General features: G+C 43.6%; 1 protein-coding gene across 1 annotated transcript in view; it reads left to right on the top strand.

Annotated features, from left to right (window-relative positions):
* The window catches only part of TENM2 (teneurin transmembrane protein 2), a 497,500-nt gene that overhangs the window by 173,178 nt on the left and 306,556 nt on the right, over nt 1-17,766 (top strand). The window contains exon 5 of the mRNA XM_088838514.1: nt 13,813-14,051. Coding sequence (XP_088694640.1) covers nt 13,813-14,051 — 239 coding nt within the window. The remainder of the gene's footprint in view (nt 1-13,812; nt 14,052-17,766) is intronic.

The following is a 17,766-nucleotide window of genomic DNA, read 5'->3' as shown; positions in this document are numbered from 1 at the left end:
GTTTCCTCAATGGAAATAATTGATGTAATTGTGGCTAGCATACCTCAAGGATGACAGAATAGTTGAGGAAGATTCCAACTTGAAAGATGAAGAAAAGAAGAAGACTCACAAGACCTGCTGGATGCCTCCTCAGAATAAAAATGAGAAAGTTTCCTCTGCTTGGGACACTCTTTTCACCATTTGATTACCCACTCCTTTTCCTCAAATCACCTCTTTTTCTTTGTCTCCTCAGAGAAGAGTGACCCCACTAATGGAGTCCCACATTTCTATCTTAGTTGTTTTCACAGTTTGTAATTATATCATGTACTTATTGGTTTACAAAGGTCCATATAGTCAAAGCTGTGGTTTTTCCAGTAGTCATGTACAGATGGGAGAATTGGGCCATAAAGAAGGCTGAGTGCTGCAGAATTGATGCTTTTGAACTGTGCTATTGGAGAAGACTCTGGAGAGTCCCGTGGACTGCAAGGAGATCCAACCAATCCATCCTAAAGGAGATCAGTTCTGAATATTTATTGGAAGAAATGATGCTGAAGCTCCAATCCTTTGGTCACCTGATGAGAAGAGCCGACTCATTGGAAAAGACCCTGATGCTGGGAAAGCTTGAGGACAGGAGGAGAAGGGGATGACAGAGGATGAGATAGTTGAATGGCAGCATCAACTCAGTGGACATGAGTTTGAGCAAATTCTGGAAGATGGTGATGGACAGGGAAGCCTGGTAGGCTGCAGTCCGTGGGTTCATGACTTAGCGACTGGAAAACAACAACAAATTGATTTACCTGCACTTGAGTTTTATTTGGTCTGCCTCTCCAATCAGAAATTCTGCATGAGGGTTAGGAGTTAATTTACCATTGTATCTCTGCAAATACAGAGATTTATCAGACTGAGTGACTGAACTGAACTGATCCCTGTAAATATTGGTTGACTCAGGACAACCAACATTTAATGAAGACTCAGGACATGCTTAACACATGAAGGTACTGTATTTCCGAAATATACAATACATTCATCTATTAAACGCCTCCTAAAGGCCAGCTTCTGTGCTCACAAATGATCTCTTTCAGCCCTTCCAACAGTTCTGTAATGTAGATGCTATTATTTACCCATCTTTTAGAAGAGGCATCCAAGGCTCAGAGAAATTAATTGGCTTTCCCAATATCACACCGTTCCCGAAGGCTTTGAGATTTGACTGCAGCCGTGCCTCATTCCAAAGCCTGTGCATTTTCCATTAAACCATCCTCTGTGTGTTCCTTCAGCGACACTGGTGAACACCAACTGTACACAGAGGAAAGCACTGGGAAGCAAAAGGCACAGAGCCTGTCTTGGAGAAGCTTGTCATTTGACAGAAGAGACGAGGCAAACACACAGGACAAAGGTGGTCGCGTGAAGCAGAATATGGTAAAGGGACATGTCCTAAGGCTCCTTTCAGCTTGAAAATTCTTTGACTCTCTGAATGGCGCAGGCAGTAGACACAATGGGAGACGTCCCTGTGCCCTTTGATTATGTCTGATGGCCTGCATCCCCTCTTTCTCCACCTCTGGCCGCCGGTGAACACAGATGCCAGTCTATTTCAAATGGCTGTCTCTACACTCCCATATTATGGTGGAAGGTGGTTTCAAGGTCAAGCTGAAGCCAAAGTCAGAAGTCTTTGTATTTTTCCCTCTACTATATCATGAGTCTTACCAATTAACTTGAAAAAAGTCAAGTTAACAACTCGGGGGAGGGGGAGCGGGGCACGAAAAAAGACTCGTCATCATCTCATGCCAAAGATTCTGAAATGGATTGCTCACAAAACACCAGGTTTCTTTAGTGATCTTCTAAGACGTTGCCTGTCACACTAAACACTGTATCATTTCATGGGGGTAAAAGAAAAATGAAGTTTTTCTATGAAAAAAATGCTATGTTATATCACAGTGTGATGCTATTTAAATATCAAGCTTCTATTTAGAAAACGGAAGGCAATAAATTGAGTTGCTAGTTATTCCAGCTGTGAGTATTTTTGGTATGACTGCAAATTTTGAAGAGGGCAAAATAGAGGATTTTCCTGTTGTTCGTGGCATATGCAAATGTAACGATGGTCCCCTCTGATCTGAAAGGTTCAGAGATCAGAAACCTTGAAAGCCTGTTTCTCATTGAATCAAAATTGGTTTCAGTTTAAGCTTAGGGAATCATGATATGAAATGGGCTTTTCATTATACTAATTGGGTTATTGGCTGCTTCTTCAAACTTGGGAAGTAGCAATTTTTTAAAACATTTTTCAAGTTTTATTTTTAAAGCAACAGTTCACTTCTCAACCCAAGCATGAATTCCCGACTGGAAGGAGAGATGCATATTAGTAACATCCTCAATCCTTTCCCTTCCTAATAAAATTATTTTTGAGGGGTAGGGTTGCTGACAATCCTCTAGTCGCTGTGCTAATTAGGACAATGCATTAGTTCTAGAGATATTTTAAATGAGCTGGGCACTGTGTGGGTCAAGCAGATCTAGTAAAAAGTAAGATAAACTTGATTCCTGCCTTCAAGCGATTAATAGCTACATTTATTGATCACTCCTTGGAAGGAAAGTCATGACCAACTTAGACAGCATATTAAAAAGCAGAAACATTACTTTGTCAACAAAATCCGTCTAGTCAAGGCTATGGTTTTTCCAGTAGTCATGTGTGGGTGTGAGACTTGGACTATAAAGAAAGCTGAGCACCGAAGAATTGATGCTTTTGAACTGTGGTGTTGGAGAAGACTCTTGAGAGTCCCTTGGACTGCAAGGAGATCCAACCAGTCCATCCTAAAGGAGATCAGTCCTGGGTGTTCATTGGAAGGACTGATGTTGAAGCTGAAACTCCAATACTTTGGCCACCTGATGCAAAGAGATGACTCATTTGAAAAGACCCTGATGCTGGAAAAGATTGAAGGCAGGAGGAGAAGGGGACAACAGAGGATGAGATGGTTGGATGGCATCACCAACTCAATGGACATGGGTTTGGGTGGACTCTGGGAGTTGGTGATGGACAGGGAGGCCTGGTGTGCTGCAGTTCATGGGGTCGCAAAGAGTTGGACACGACTGAGCAACTGAACTGAACTGATTGATCACTCACTGAACATCAGGCTCAGTATTAAGGCTTTCACATGAGCGTTGTTGTGTTGTGCTGAGTTGGCCAGTCCCTCTGACTCTTTCCAACCCCGTGGACTGGCCTGCCAGGCTCCTCTGTCCATGGGGATTTTCCCGGCAAGAGTACTGGAGTAGGTTGCCATTTCCTCCTCCAGGGGATCTACCCTCCCCAGGGATCGAGCCCATGGCTCCTGCATTGGCAGGAGGGTTCTTTACCACTGAGCCACCTGGGAAGCCTTTGCATGTAAGTACATTTACCCAATCCCTCTAACAAGCCTATGAAGTAGGTATATATACATATATACCAGCCATCTCTCACTTTACAGGTGAGACCGCAGGAACGGTGACTTGCCTAGTGCCAGGATCCAAACCCTAGTTGTCCAAGTTGAGACTCTGTAGATTCAGTACCACCTCCTTGGCATGATCCTGTTGATTTCAAAAAGAATTAATGATAATAATAAAAAAATTTTTATCTGTAGGGAAAAAGTGTGACTCTAAACATCAAATGTTTACCAGTCTCTCCCTGATGACTCAGTGGTAAAGAATCCACCTGCAGTGCAGGAGACACAGGGGATGCGGTTTCAATCCCTGAGTTGAGAAGATCTCCTGGAGGAGGGCCCGGCAACCCACTCCAGTATTCTTGCCTGGAAAATCCCATGGATAGAGCAGCCTGGCGGGCTACAGTCAAGGGTCACAAGGAGTTGGACATGACTGAGCACACACACTTTCTCAGTGTGAGGGAGACTTGCTTTCTGTTTCTTTAACTTATGTACTTGGTTTTTCTTTTATAATGTGTGTCTCTTACGTTTGCAAACAGGAAAATAAATTCAGGACACTTAAAAGATGGTTTGGTTTTGCTATTTAAAAAGTGACTGAATGGGGATTCTGTGGCGATTCAGTGGTTAAGACATGGGCTTTCACTGCTGTGCCCAGGTTTGATCTCTGGTTGGGGAACTAAGATCCTGTCAGGCATGTGGTGCAGCCCCCAAAAAGTGGGGGAGCTGAATAGGGCAGTGTCCGACATCATTTTTCTCTGTCTCATCCCGGAAGCTTCTCTCTCTCTCTCCTCCCCCCCACTGTCTCTTCTTTTTATCCTCCTTCTTTTTCTTATTCATCTGTACCCTTTTCTCTCTTCTTTTCCCCTCTTTGCTCCCCCTCCTCCTCCTTCTTTACCTCTTTCTCTCTTTCTCATCTACCCTTTGAGTTGCCCCTCTCCATCACCATTCCTTCTCAGGTTGGAGAGCAGACTCTCAATGGCAGAAAGTGTTGTTTAACCTCTCTCCAGCTAACTGTTTTATGATATCTCCTGAAAACCTAATTACAGTAACTTTACATGCTACAGTACCCTTTATGGGCTGCCTCTTTATTAAACTTACTCCTTTTGAGACAATAAACCTGGTGCTTCAAAGGGCACGGCCAGCACCAGTGAGATGGGAGGGGATATCAAGTTTTTCAGGGCACACCTGGTCTCCCTTACTGATCACCACTCCCCCACGCCTGCTGGACTTCTGCCTCTCTCCTTTCTCTGGCGTTTTATCGCATTTCAGCAACTGCCTGTATGATATTCAAAATCTTTTAGGGATTAATGGACTGTGTATCAATATTCCCATCCGCTACTCTGAATATCTGTGAGTTTATTTTCTGGAGAGGTCAATTTTCTCGGTAGAACAACGGTCAACACCTGGTTGCCCTGATAAACAGAGCTGGTTTGTTTGTTTTTTTTTTTTTTTTGCACACCAAGCTACCTGGAGAGCATTCAAGACATTCACTCAGTTTCAAGGAGAATGGTGACTATGGCTGACTTCATGAGCAAAGACCATGGCTGCACTGTTAGTTGTGAGTCATCCTGGTTAGTTCCATGGTGCTCTGTGATGGAAGAGCTGGATCCAGACTGAGAGTGAGCAAGCAAGAAGAAAAACACAAAAACTTGACCTCTACACAATTGTTTCTCTAGTATATTTCTTTTTCAAAACCCTACTGGGATTTCCCCCGGGAATAAAGTTAAACCAACAAAAAGATGGAGACCGCCTCTGAGGATCCCACTGGTTGCAAGCTGGGGGAAAAAAAAAGATACTTGGCATTAAGGGCCTTTCAATATTTGTTTGTTTCTTTTCTTTGGTAGGTTTTGAGGTTAATGAGTGAGTATATTCGCCATTGACTCAGAAAAAAAAAGGAAGAGAAATCTTTTGTTGGGGCTTCAAGTAGTTTAGCCAGCCACTGCTTTTCAAAGCTTCCACTCTAATCAGTCAAGCTCCTTCTGTATCACAAGAATAAAATAAAAATGCACCATGTTTTGAATTGATGGGGTCCTTCTTGCATGGATGCAAAGCATGAGTGTCTTGTTTGTTCAACTGCTTTTTAAAATCTTCCATGGTTGTTTCATCAGAGAAAATGTATGTCCTTAATTTTCTAAGCAATTTGAAGCGAAAGCCTGGCTTGCCAAGATTCTGCCTCAAATGCATGGCTTTGCAGTCCTGTAAATTCCATGGGGGAATGACTATTTCTTTTGGTCTCCTCCTCTCTCTCACATGCGTGCGTGTGTGCTGTGTCGCTTCAGTTGTGCCCGACTCTTTGTGACCCCATGGATTGTAGCCCACCAGGCTCCTCTGTCCATGGAATTCTTCAGGCAAGAATACTGGAGTGGGTTGTCATGCCCTCCTCCAGGGGGATCTTCCCTTCTCAGGAATCGAACCCACACCTCCTGCGACTCCTGCTTTATAGACAGGTTCTTTACCGCTGAGCCACAAGGGAAGCCCTCTCTCTCTCTCTCACAATTTTTATTAAATGATTTTGTTTTCACAAGAGGGGAAGTGGTGACTTGTACTCAAAAGATTGAGAGTTTAGAGTGAAGTGATGATCACTTTATTCTGAGAATTCATGGGGACGGAGGCTACAGAGCAGAGAGAAGAGAGAGGGACCACCATTCCTTATTCTCACTACTCAATTTGACAGCCAGCCTTTGAGCCCCTAACCTGTGCCAGGCATGATGCTGGGTGCTGGGGCTGAGCTTTGATAACCCACATGGCTACCAAGCAAAGAACTGTGCACAACAAAAGAAGTATTAGTTTTTGTACAACATCAAGGACTGATTTTCTCTCTCCCCTCGAGTGTTAGCAAACTCCAAAGACAGCACTTTGGGGGCCCCTCATTTGCCTTCCTTCCTGAGGCACAAGTGGCCAATTCTGAGAGCAGTTGAGTTGTGATTGAAAAATGTCAAGTGCATTTGGAAACTACACATTTTTGCTGATGCCCAGAGTCCCGAGCTGTGCTATTTCCATGGCCAACCACTGGGAAGACCTTCGGTTGGGGCATGACAAATGACTCATTGGAGCACACTAAGCAGGCCCCTGAGGGGGATAAGCTGTCTTAAGGGCTAGTTTAGGAAAAATCCAAAGTGCCCTAACCCTTCTTGGCCCTCCCATTGACCATCTGGCCAGACCATCACCTTGTGGGTCTTTTTGCTTCCTTTTATTTACCTTTATTCTTGCTTCATTTGACTGTGATCTTTGAGTGAATCAGAGTCTGCATTTTCGTCAACCTGTTATTTTGAAAACTTTCAAGCATTCAGAAAGGTTGGAAGAATGATACAGATGAGAAAACCCACCTGTATTACAGTAGTAGTTAATTGTAGTTTAAACAATTGCTATCATTTTGTTGCATGTCACTTTTAGATCCATAGAGAGAGAGAGCGCGCGATCTTTGTACTGAGCCATTTGAAAATAAGTTGTAGACTTCATGACATTTCACATCTAAAGACATCAAGCATTCAAAACTTGCATTTTAAGGCATATATCTAGTAACCATTTAGTGTATTCTGGGTGAGGCAGATGTAGTTGAAAATTGCATCAAGGGTTAGGGTAGAATTTCTTAAGCTTCATGATACATTAGAAGCACCTAGGAAGCCTCTTCACCAATTCCTTCCCAGACCCCAGGCCTAGGTCTGAATGCAGCCCAGGAATTTGCACTTTTCTGACAGAGCCTTCAGTAATTCTAAAGCAGGTATTTATGGGATATAATCAAAAGATTGCTTCTTTTGATTAATAAAAAGGTTTTTTTATTTGCTGAATTTAATCTTCTAAAGATACAAAACACCACGGTGTAATTGTATTATGTGAGGAGTCTGCCTATCTCTGACACCCTGGTTTAATAATTTTAAAGACCAGCAACCAGAAAGAAAGGATATGATAATTAAATGAGTTTCATCTAGCAGTGATCACTACAGACACTGCAATACCCGTGAGAGGCCTGAGAGTTGTATCCTGAAAAAGTTAATACAGTGCCAAAAAGTATAGAGGTTGTTTCTCGTCTGTAGCAGGATCTGGCCTTGTCTGTATAAATACAGACTCTCTTGCCTGTATGAACTTTGCATACTTATAGATCTGTTTGGAAAATAAGAGTTGACATGGCAGAAGAAATGTTCATTTCAAAATTCACAATGTTCACAGTATTGTCCCTTTAGCGTTCATGATTTTGGCCTTAAGAAGGTTGCAGGACTTTTTCACCCAACAGAGATTTGTTGGCTTCCCTCTCTGTGCCAGGCTCCGCTCTAGATGTTAGGATATAGTGATGAACACATCAGACAAAATACCTGATTGTTTTGAACGTCATAGAAATTCAGTTCTCATGATGGAGACAGACAATAAATAATGCACATATGCATGTACCTTGGAGGAAAAAAAAAAGCGGTTTTAATAGGAGAGAGTGACAGAGAAAGAAGTGAGGGGAAACAGGAAGTTGACCAACATGAAGAAACAATCTGTGCAGGTATTTCCAGGCAGTGAAAGTGAAAGTGTTACTTGCTTCAATCATTACCCACTCTTTGCGACTCTTTGGACTGTCCAGGAATTCTCCAGGCTCATTTGTCCATGGAATTCTCCAGGCACAAATACTGGAACAGGGAGCCATTCCCTTCTCCAGGGGATCCTCCTGAACCAGGGGTCAAACCTGGGTTTCCCACCTTGTAGGCATATTCTTCATCATCTGAGCCATTTCCAGGCAGAGGGAATAGCAAGTTCAAAGGTCCTGAGGCAGGAATATGTTGGACATGATATGATGAGTGTAACTCATGGAGGGGAGGGGACAAAGTGGTGGAAGATACAGTCAGAGGACAGATCATCTGGGGAGTTGTAGGCCATAGGAAAGATTTCCAATTTTTCTCGAAGTATTATTGGAAGCCTTGTCTTTTTATTTAATTACATTTTGTTTTTAAATTTTTATGATGTTTTCCTTTTTCTTTCTTTCCTTCCTTCTTTTTTTCTTTCTGGGAAAAGAGGACAGTGATGACATAACATTAATCTGACTTCCTTTTTAGAAGGAAGTGTGAAAAAATAATCTGGATTGTCAAGGGGACAGTTGGAAGATCTCATGAAGCAATCCCATATATAAGAAATAATCATATTCTTCTAGTATTTCTTATAAATGAGTGCATTAAAGACAACTAAAATCAATTCAAATGTCCTAATCTTCATCTTGTGATTTCTCTCATATTGCTAAAAAATCCTTGTTTCCAATTTATGGATTCTGTCCACAAATATGACTGGTGTTGAGGCACTGATGTTTAGATTCTAGAAATACTCCTTGGAAGGAAAGTTATGATCAATCTAGATAGCATAGTAAAAAGCAGAGACATTACTTTGCCAACAAAGGTCTGTCTAGTCAAGGCTATGGTTTTTCCCATGGTCATGTATGGATGTGAGAGTTGGACTGTGAAGAAAGCTGATCGCCGAAGAATTGATGCTTTTGAACTGTGGTGCTGGAGAAGACTCTTGAGAGTCCCTTGGACTGCAAAGAGATCTAACCAGTCCATTTTAAAGGAGGTCGGTCCTGGGTGTTCATTGGAAGGACTGATGCTAAAGCTGAAACTCCAATACTTTGGCCACCTGATGCAAAGAACTGACTCACTGGAAAAGACTCTGAAGCTGGGAGGGATTGGGGGCGGGAGGAGAAGGGGATGACAGAGAATGAGATGACTTGATAGCATCACCAACTCGATGGACATGAGTTTGAGTGAACTCTGGGAGTTGGTGATGGGCAGGGAGGCCTGGCGTGCTGTGATTCATGGGGTCACAAAGAGTCGGACACGGCTGAGCGACTGAACTGAACTGAACTGAACAGCCTTTTAGTTATGAGTGAGGATACTGAGACACAGAGAATGAGATGACTTGATAGCATCACCAACTCGATGGACATGAGTTTGAGTGAACTCCGGGAGTTGGTGATGGGCAGGGAGGCCTGGCGTGCTGTGATTCATGGGGTCACAAAGAGTCGGACACGACTGAGCGACTGAACTGAACTGAATGTTTAACAGTATCAAGTGGAAAGGATTTTACAATTGGATTTGTGACAGTCACATTAAACATATTTACATAATATAGCCATATATAATATGTATTTTATAAGCACACACATATATAAACAAGTGTATATATAGCTTCTTGAGTGCACAGAGTGATGGGGTGGTGGAGGTGGGGGAATGTTGGAATAGGTTTCCCAGGCAGGTGGTTGGAAGGTGAGTCAGAGTTGCCTGGGATGGGGAAGATGGAAAGAACAGGAAGACATTTTGGAGAGCATTACACATCATCCACAAAGGCACAGAGTCATGAACAGGTTGGTTAAGGAGCACTGCATCTTTTTGGTGTGGCTGAAGTGTAGAGTTCATGGGAGCTGAAAGCCCAAGGTTGGAGATAAAGATAAAAAGGTTGGGTAGTGGTTGTAAGAGTCTGGTCCCATATTGGTATCTGGGTTTCCTCTTCTAGGGGGTGGAGAATCCACAGGGCTTTCTAAGTAGGGCATGATGAAATTTGTGATTTGGAAAGAAAAGTGGGAGAGGGATGAAGGAGCAGTTTGGTGGGAGACCTTTTCAGAAATAAAATGGATGGGCTCTTTAAGCCTTTGTGTAGGAGAGGATGAGAGAAGGAAGGAGGTGGGGATGACAGTGATGTCCTAGGCAACTGGGGATAACAGAAGTCAGGAGCAGTGTGACTGGGGAGGGGAAGGAAAAGAGCCGGTGTTTGGCTGTAACTTGCTCAATAGAGTTAAGGAATGTGGAGGATGAGACATCCAGTATTCAATTGGAATGTGGGTCTCAGGGAAAAACTTGAGCTAGAAATGGAGATCTGGGAACTCCAGGCCCATCAACGATGGGAGTAGCTGAGGTCCCTGGTGGAGTGAAAACAGGTTGTCTGTATGTTTGTAAATTCTCATTAATGATGGCTTACAATGTCTGTATATTCCCCTAAGTTTGATTCCCTATTTTTTTTTTTTTATCAGAACTGAAGAATTGTTCAAGAAGTAAACTTGAAGTCATTCTAAATCAAATCCTGGAATTTTCCCACCATGCTGGCTTTCTGGTGTGCATATGTTCTAGCTTAATTATAGGCCAGTGGACTATTATTTAGTGATTTGGAGAACTCTTCAGGTGTTTGCTCAACATTTGTCAAGCTTTAAATTAAAACTCATGTTTCAGGCTCCTTATGTTCTCTGAGGAATTAAGAATAAGTGCTATTTGTCAGGCACTGAGTACTTCCCATGGGACACACCCTTGCTTAAGTGCTCATCCTACATGACTATGTGAAATTCCCACAATAACCTGTGTTGTTATTATTCCCATTTTACTGATGAGGAGCTAGAGGCTGTCAAGAACAGCATAAGGTAACCTACATGAGCTTCTGTGTCCAGGAATGGCATAACCAGGACTCCAATCCAGATGAATTTTGTTCCAAAAGGCTACCTTTAAACACAATGCCCACTGCCTCCTCTTCCAAAATGCTCTTTTTATCTGGAGCTTTCAAAGAGAGCTCTTGGACAAGGAATGCAAACCTCATTTATAGAATCAAACCTCTTGGCTGTATTCAGATCATCAAATGTTCTTATAGTACAAATAAAGTTTAAGTATCAGTTGTTTATTTTGATGTTAGCCATGCTAAATAATTCACTAATCAGAGAGTCATTTTCTGACATGATTGTCAGTCATCTCAGCCTCCTTTGGCCTTTGTCAAGGATTAAAATACTTGCAAAGTTTTATCTGGAAGAGGCCATGATATAAATACTTGTAAGGACCACGATCTTGCCTCAGAATCCCACTGGAAAAACCAGCTAACCCCCATATGCAGGGAACATGTGGTGTTGTAGGTTCAGTTAGAGCTTTCAGAGTCCTGCAGACTGGAGTTTAAGCCCCAGTGATCCCACATGCTAACTCCTGGCTTCAGTTTTCTCATTCGTAAAAGTAAGGTAATAATAGTATCCACTTTATGGGTTGTTGTGAGATTTGATTACAAGTAAAATATCTAGCATTATAACTGACGCCTAGTATGTATTCCATAAATAAAGCTGCACCTACTGAAAACTTGAAGAGGCAGAAGTACCTGTGTAACATTTTAAAATCAGAATTGAAGCTGAGTAAATTCACAAAACAATGAGGAAACTCCATTCATTCATTCAAGTCACCCCTACCTGCTGTACTTGAATTGGGTCCTGGGAACCAACAAGGTACAAAATAAGCCACATTCCTCATCCTCCAGCTGCTCAGACTCTAGGCTATTAAACCCATTCTTTGCTATCCACTAGATGTTTTCCAGAAGATAAGTCGTCATTTTGAACAAGATATGGCCTGGCACCTTTGAAGTCTCATAAATGGCACACAAAAGAGGGAGAAAATCTCTAGTGGGAGAATTGATGGTCCCTGAAGTGTCCTTAGAGTGACAGGCTTCTGACCCCTGAGGAAGGGTTCTGTTTGGGGTCAACAGTACATTATCCTGTTGTCATGCCATAATTCTAGACTAAGGGCACCTTATTCACTTAGCAGGCAAAGACATTTCCAAAGAAAGAACCATGATCTGGAAAAAAAGCTTATGGTTACCAAAGGGAAATCGTCAAAGAGGGGTTGGGGTGTGGAGGGGGGTAAATAAGGAGTTTGGGATGAACAGGTACACACTACTGCATATAAGATAGATAAACGACAGGGACCTACTGTATTGCACAGGGACCTATATTCAACATCCTGTAATAAGCTAAAATGGAAAAGAATCTGAAAAAGAATATATGTTTATGTATGTGTGTGTTTGTGTATAGTCCCTTTGCTGTATATATGAAGCTAATGCAGCATTGTATATCAACTACACAGCAATTTTTTTAAAATTAAAAAAAAGAGCCAGGATCACATGATCTAAAGAGGCAGTCTCAGAAGAGAAAGCATAATGAAGGGAGGAAAACAGCCCATAAGGAAGACTCAAGAGAGACAGTTAAGGGTAAAACTTAAGAGCACAGACTTTAGTAGGAGACAGAGCTCACAGTTTAAATCCTTGAACAGCTGCTTGACTTTGCTAAGCCTGATTTCTCAAATCTTAAATGGAAATAAATATTATGATATTTAGTTTGTAAGTAGTTGTGACAATATATTTCAAGTTCTTTTATTTTTTTAATTGACATATAGTTGATTAACAATGTTGTGTTAGTTGCTGCTATATAGCAAAGGGAATCAGTTATATATACACATTATTTTTCATATTCTCCATTCTGGTTTATCACAGGATATTGAATATGGTTCCCTGTGCTGTACAGTAGACCTTGTTGTTTATCCATACTATATATAATAGTCTGGTCCTGCTAAACCCTAACTCCAACTCCATCCTTCCCCTAACCCCCTGGCAACCACAAGATTTTAAGATTTTATTTCTAATTTTATATTCGTGATATGAGAAAGGGTCTTGGTTTTCACTCATCATGAATATCTTCTCAGCATTTATTTATTAAGTTTCAGACTTTATTTCCTCAAATTTTATGGCCCTTTTTCTAGTGTGAGCACTTCATTTTGAAGGCAATTAGTTACTCTTTCTCAAACCAAGGGCTTCATTTTTTTAAATTATTAGTAACTATAATTGTAGTCATTTGATAATCATTTCTTTCTGCCCTCTCAGAGTTTCCTGATCTGAAGCTGATATCCTCTCTTGAACTTTGGGTTGCTGGAAGGAAATCTGTAGAACATGTGACTAACTTTATCCTTGATGTTAGTCTGTGTAGTAACAATTCTGTTTTCCACTTGGTTATAAATTTTTATTTTTCAGAACATTTCTGTTCATGTTGATGTATCTTACACTCAGAACTACATGTTTTAGCGTTTGAATGGGAAAAAACAAAACAACCTATTTGTCACCCTTGAATCAGTGTTGACTGATCAGTAGTAGGTCTTTTACCATTCTGGACATGAGCACGCAGGTACAGAAAGCCTTTCCTTTATCAGAGGGTATGGTTTGTGATACTAATTGCTGTTTTAATTGTGGTTGCCTTTATACAATACTCATGGAAAGAGTGTAGAATATTTTTTTAAAGTCATGACCATCAGATATCGCGTTCACCCCTCTGCCCAGGACAGGGTCAGGTAGAAAATTAGGACTGTGTGTTGTGCTCACTGACTCAGTCGTGTCCAAGTCTTTGTGACCCCAGGGACTGCAGCCCGCCAGGCTCCTCTGTCCCTGGAGATTCTCCGGGCAAGAGTACTGGAGTGGGTTGCCATGCCCTCCCCCAGAGGATCTTCCTGACCCCAGGGATGGAACCCAGGTCTCCTGCACTGTGGGTAGATTCCTGACACGGTGCCACTTGGGAAGCCCCAGTTAGGACTATATTCGTGCGATGTAAAGCAGAGCTGGGGGGAAGCAGCTGACTGGTCCTCAACAGCCAGGGTGTGGGGCCTGACTCTTTCCTCTTCCCCGGCAGGCACTTCCTCTTTAAGACATCTTCGGGAAGCACGCCCCTGTTTAGCAGCTCCTCCCCGGGATACCCTTTGACCTCAGGAACGGTTTACACACCACCACCCCGCCTGCTGCCCCGCAATACGTTCTCCAGGAAGGCCTTCAAGCTGAAGAAGCCCTCCAAGTACTGCAGCTGGAAATGCGCCGCCCTGTCCGCCATTGCGGCCGCCCTCCTCCTCGCCATCCTGCTGGCGTATTTCATAGGTGAGTCCGGGCAGCTGTGACCGGGCGGGGGCACGGTCACCCACTTGTGAACGGAGGGGGCCTCTGTGGTCTGTGCCGTCGGGCGTCTTGGCTCCTGAAGAATGTAAAACTGAGTGATGGATGGGAGTGCTTTTTCCCCTCCTGAAATCCATTTCACTTTGATGAGTTTCTCCTTCATGATGCTAAGTGACATTTATCAGATGTGAAATTAAATATCCTCACTGTATACTTTCTTGGAGATAAGCTGAAAATTGTCCTTGCCGTCAACCCCTCCCTCATTCCTCAAGCAGCCTTCTGGTCTCTTCCATCTTGGATTTTTAACCCGGGTCTGGGCTCGGCAATTCATGCAACGTTGGTTAAACTTCAGCCAGCCAAAAACTGGATAGAAGAGTAGCCATCAGTAGGCCTGGAACATTGTGATTGCAAGGAAAGTCAGAGTGGCTAGCTGATTTTTAGAGCTGGGGAACAGAAATAGGATTGAGGGATCGAAGCATCCAGCCAGGTCTTCGTACGGAATCAAGTCTCCCAGACCCAGTGGGTCTTGCCCATCTCTTCTCCTTCACCTCCACTGCTTCAACTCTCATCTCACGCGCTGCTGAATGTGAAACAGATTCACCTCACACACCAGATGTGATTCTGGGTTGAGCTCAGGATATGAGCTAGGATAGCAGATTGATGAAGTTGCTGGAGTATGTTTCTTCACCCACTGGGGATGTTGGTGTGCATCCGTGGGGTATGGCCTTCTAACTGTGGGAAGCAGCAGCTGCCAGGGGTTCAGGGACAGGGTGCCCCCTGCATTAGAGCATCCTGAGCTGGGCACAAAGCCTGCTTGTAGCTCCTGGCCCCAACTAAGAGCCCCTAGCACTGCTGCTTTGTCAACTGAGCTTGCCAGCGGCAGATCTCCTGGCCCAGGAAGAGACCACGGTGACATTTGTTTAAATTTATTTGAAACACTGGATGGTTCTGGCATGGTTTCAGGGCTGCTCTGTCAGGCCTTCCCAGTTTGGCTGTGCCGTGTTGCAAAGCAAACCTATAAAACACCAGCAAAAAAGAGACCGGCTCTAAATGAGTTCTCAGCACGTTTGCTGAACTCCTTCCCGTTTACAAGAGGGAAAATAAAAAACAACCCTGATCATTCTCGTTTAGCCCTTTCTCCCAATATAAATCCTCCTCTCTCACACACACACTTCCCTTATCCTCAGGCAGCCAGCAAGGTGCCTGCCAGAGGATAAGCTGATCTGGAGCTTCCCAGACCATTGTGCCTGAGCTTGCCTGGAGGCAAAGGAGGGCACCTGTGCTTCCCCAGAGATCTGGGGCCTTGCATAGAGCAAAGCACAACAGACCAGAAACTGATGGAAGGGTTTCACTCTCTTTCACTAAATATTGTCGCTGTGCTCCTCTTAATATGGAAAATCAACTTTGTGCAGCCCTTGTTATTTGCATCCCTCAGGAGTGAGTGCCCCCTAGGAGTAAGCACATTGACACTCTGGGGAAAGGTACCCTGTTAATTTGGGGCTTTGCAAAATTCTTTGTACTTTAAACCCCAGCTCTCCACGTGGGCTGAGGTCAGATACCCGGGCACCCCTAATTTAAAGTCATGCCTGCTTCTCACTTACCTCTTGATTAAGGATGGAGCCAGGGATGGACTGAAGGAGTGGGAAGGGCGTCTGTTGTCCCCTCAGTCACTTGGGTGGAATCTTCTCTGTCCTTAAAGGTAGTTTTCTGGGCTTCTGCAGGTTGCTGTTCAGGGGTGGAGCTTGGTGGAAGCGAATTCAAAATGCCTTCAGAGTTCTTGCTTGATTTGTCTATGTGTCAGAAATTTCAGAAAGGGCCCATGAGCTCACTCCTTGGGCTTCAGTGTTCTGCTGGGCTGGTGGGCACCACGGGGAGCTCAGATATAGAAACTGACTGCTTCTGCCAATAAGGTCCCCGGTGTACCTCCTTCTCTACTCGCAGGAGAGAAATAGACGGCTACTGCCTGATTTATTGAGCTTGATAGTTAAAATATAATGCTTTCTGTAGGGCGATCATATAAACAGGAAACAGTGTAGCGAGAGTTTAATGTTTTAATCGGGTATGTAACTTGTAAGTAATGGATTAGGAAACATATTTATCCTCGGTCTGGAGGCTACTGGAAGCTGGACCCAAGCATTTTAGGATGGCTTATTAGTTTATAACCCATCATTTCCTATTATGTATGCTTTAGGTAAGATTATGCTTTGACCCTGGAGTATTGAAGAATAGTTTACGACTCAAAATGAGTGATGGAAAGGGCTGATTCTCCCAGCAGTCTTGGTAGTGCCAAGGCTACTCTCGGCCACTCTCCAAAGGTGAGGGCAGGTCTGCAAGCATGGTGAGGTATCCGGATCTGGAGGGCGCCTGATTTAGGAACTCAGGGATCCAGACGGATTTCTGACCTTGACCCCAGTGACCCCTTTCCCTGTGGCCTTGACTGAGTTGTTTTCCTTCTGGGTCTTGGTTTCCTAAGTAAAACCTGGGAGTGATGGTTATTGACATTCAGAAACTCTAAAGCATGATGAGGATTAATTAATGTGTATAAATCACTTTGAAGATGAAAAGCAGTATATTATTAATTACAGAACTGCAGGGGCATAAACAGTGCGTTGAAAACACAGAGCAGAGTGCTGTCAGGAGCAACACATGATTGTGCCTACCTAGAAAACAAGCCATCAGGCAGGACAGAAGGACAACATAAAAAGCAAAGCCCTTCTGTTAAGGAGGGCGACGATTTAAGACCTGAGCCTGCTCTGGCTCATACCTGACTCTGTGTTCCGCTGGAACATGACAGGTCCTGAAATTGACACATCCGCCCCAGGACAGTTATGGACAGGCACTGGATTCAGGCCTGCCAGGAACTCTGACAAATAGGCCAAATTATCTGCCTTGCGTGTTGAAACTTACATGAAGTCCTTCCAGAAATGAGCAATTTGGAAATGTTTAGCCCCTTGACAGTTCTTCCATAGCCTCAGCCTGTGGGCAAGTGTAGATCAGAGTAACACCAGCCCTCGGGCAAAATGGAAGACGTGAGACTTTACCCACTGTGGTAAGGTCCCCTGGTTCCTGCTCACGCAGCTGGGGTCTTTTCTGTGATAGTCTTCCTCCAGATTCTTCCAGTGCCAAAGTCTCCCAGGGTACAAAACATCCTCAAATAAATTATTCTGAAAAGCTACATGAACCGCTCGGGGACCATCTTATGCATCACTCAGCCCTTCGCCCAAATGGTTCCTCGGGAAGACTGGTTTCAGAGAATTTGGCTGGGAAATGCACGAGAGCTTCCTGCTCAGGAAGTCGTCTGTTATCCTTGGGCTGCTCAAGTACTTTCATTGCCGGCAACACCAGAAATCCCTCTGGATCCCTGAGTTCCTAAGGCATGTAACCAGCATACTGTTTCTCACCTGTTTTATGCCAAGTCTACAAAGTTTCTCTCCTTATAGGGTGCATACAGTAACTGGTCAGTGCCTTCTGTTTGATTAGAATTGTTTTTCTATTTAAAGCACTTGTATATGATTATTGGGCTTCCCTGGTGGCTCAGTCAGTAAAGAGTCTGCCTGCAATGCGGGAGACCCAGGTTGAATCCCTGGATCCACTGGAGAAGGAAATGGCAACCCACTTCCTTCAGTATTCTTGCCTGGAGAATCCCATGGACAGGGGAGCCTGGCAGGCTACAGTCCATGGGGTCACAAGAGTCGGACAT

Source organism: Moschus berezovskii, chromosome 8 (genome assembly GCF_049115385.1).
Source record: "Moschus berezovskii isolate FMDL1 chromosome 8, NW_MosBer_1.0, whole genome shotgun sequence".
NCBI classification, from domain to species: Eukaryota; Metazoa; Chordata; class Mammalia; order Artiodactyla; family Moschidae; genus Moschus; species Moschus berezovskii.
Note: the sequence above shows the minus strand (reverse complement) of the source record. Positions and strands in the feature narration are given on the sequence as shown.